Source organism: Habropoda laboriosa, unplaced genomic scaffold (assembly GCF_001263275.1).
Source record: "Habropoda laboriosa isolate 0110345459 unplaced genomic scaffold, ASM126327v1 scaffold62, whole genome shotgun sequence".
In the NCBI taxonomy this organism is placed as follows: Eukaryota; Metazoa; Arthropoda; class Insecta; order Hymenoptera; family Apidae; genus Habropoda; species Habropoda laboriosa.
Genome location: NW_017100177.1, coordinates 1,252,565 through 1,254,986, shown reverse-complemented (window position 1 = coordinate 1,254,986; position 2,422 = coordinate 1,252,565). Strand labels below are relative to the sequence as shown.

The 2,422-nt window shown below is 31.0% G+C and overlaps 1 protein-coding gene across 2 annotated transcripts in view; it reads left to right on the top strand.

Annotated features, from left to right (window-relative positions):
• LOC108578915 (cyclin-T) overlaps nucleotides 1-2,422 on the top strand; it is a 15,154-nt gene that overhangs the window by 1,731 nt on the left and 11,001 nt on the right. For both annotated transcript variants that reach the window (XM_017942333.1, XM_017942332.1), the window contains exons 2-4: nucleotides 316-526; nucleotides 614-737; nucleotides 903-948. In XM_017942333.1, the coding sequence (XP_017797822.1) occupies nucleotides 316-526; nucleotides 614-737; nucleotides 903-948 (381 nt within the window). The remainder of the gene's footprint in view (nucleotides 1-315; nucleotides 527-613; nucleotides 738-902; nucleotides 949-2,422) is intronic.

Here is a 2,422-nt window from a genome sequence, read left to right as displayed (position 1 = left end):
AGTGCAGTAGGTCATTATTTTTATTATTATTGTATTTGCTTCCATATTAGTTCATTGCGTTACTAAATAATGGAACTCTTTTGCATTTACTTGGAATAATTATATAATGGTATTTTTGTAGAAGGAGACAAAACAATTGTAAAATATTTTTATTTAGAATAAATTTTAATGAGGTTCACAGTAATGATTTGAACTGAATAGCACAATTCTTTGAAGCTTCAATGGAAAATAGTGTGTTTTGTAAAATAAATGTAAATATAATATAATAGTTGATTATATATTTATTTAATATTTTCCTTAATTAGTTAAATATAGGACACAATTATGTATCAACACAGCAATAGTGTACATGCACAGGTTCTATGTATTCCACTCGCTGTCACATTTCCACAGGAACGCAATTGCAGCAGCAGCACTATTTTTAGCAGCAAAAGTAGAAGAACAACCGCGCAAGTTAGAACATGTTATCAAAATGGCACATATGTGTCTCCACAGAGATCAGCCCCCACCTGATGTCAGGTCTGAGGTAAAGTTATGAAAATTAATACGAGTACTAATACATATGTAGTTATTAACGATAAATATAATCATTGAAATACATTTTGATCTATAGCAATACCTTGAACAAGCTCAGGATCTGGTTTTCAATGAAAATGTCCTACTACAAACTTTGGGGTTTGATGTCGCCATTGATCATCCCCACACACATGTTGTTAGGTGTTGTCAACTGGTTAAAGGTATGTAAATCATGTATAATATTTTATTTCAATTGTTTTTATGTTTCTTTTGGATACACTGCAACTGTGATAAAAATTTCAAAGAATATAACAAAAACTAAAAGTTTAGATCTTCAGAATTAGATTCTAGAGGTTCTCATTGAAGTATTGTAACTTTTTTTACAGCGAGCAAGGACTTAGCCCAGACTTCATACTTCATGGCATCTAACAGGTGGCTACACATTATTTCCTAGTATCTCTTACTCTTAGCAGTCTTCTGGTCAAATAGATGCCAGCTGGAGCATATTTCCAAGCTAAGACTGTCAGGCAATAGCCACTGGCGCAACATTCTGACCTATTTTCTTCTCAGAAAGCAAAGTAAACGTGAAATAAAATTGTAGAAATATCGTTTGCGCGAAATACAAAGATCTGTCACAGTACACCTTTTGCTCAAAAGAAGCAGAATAAATTAGTGATTCATATGAATAGAAATGCTTTGAAATATGAAATGAAAGTAAGATGTAAAGTTTAGTGTATGAAAGTTTACTTTGATTTCATACGTTTTCTGAAGTCTAATATGAATGTTTAAATGTCAACAGTAACTTTTGGGGAGGAATGTTGCGTTGCAGTCGCGGTAATGTCTGATTCTAAAGAGAACGTATGCCAAAGCGAAACGAAGTTTATTTCGTAAACTAAGTTCACGATGAGGATTGCTTAATTGAAGGTAAATGAATTATTCTTAAGGACTGATCGTTTTCTCTTACATTACGGTATATTGTCCAGTTTTTATTTTTACATTTACATACACTTATTTTTAAGCTGTAGATGCACAAAACGACGTAAGCGTGAATGAAATGAATGTGGACGCAGTGTAATTATGAATGAATGTTCAAAAACATTTAATGATAAAAGAAGAATAATTAGCCATCCCATAGATTATATTCTGTACTAGTAATCCAACATGGTATAAGCAGTCTGATTATAATCTATCAAATGTTATTTAATCATTTGAAATATAGGGAGCAGAAATACTGCTATGTATTAACCCAATTGCTGATAATTGAATAATATTTGAACAGATCATAATCATGGCTGAATAATTAGTGTAGAGTAAGCCTTAATCTATCTCTGTTGTAAAAGCTGAAACTTATTATTTTGACCGTTTATACACATCTATGCAATTTACAAGCAAAGAATTTGATTTACTCGAAACGATACGTTCTCTCGAATATGTAAAATTTCAGTAATTTTGATAATTTTAGTTTACCATTTCATGTTTATGTATAATTTAATATTATCAGATTAAAAATTCACTTTACCATGGGATTATGTTGGGGCAAACTTCGGTAAATTTGTTACGAGAGAACAGAGTGTTATAGGGCTTAGGTTTCTAATTATTACATAGAAAAATGTCGTATATGTATATTTATTTATTTATCTAACAATAATTATGCAGAAGTTTTTGTGTAGCTCATCGCGAAAGAGTATTGCATTGACATGTGCTGTTTTTTTTTTAACTGTTTTGGAAACGTACTCTTTGGAATTAAATTCCGTTTATGGAAGTTACAATTGGTAATATTGTAGTTGATATATTTTCAACGAATCGTAAGAAATTCGTCCTGGTTTTATCTCGATATTACCCATGTTTAATGGAACTAGTACTTCCGTTTTTATAGTACAGTTCTTTTTATGCCCTGGGTTATATT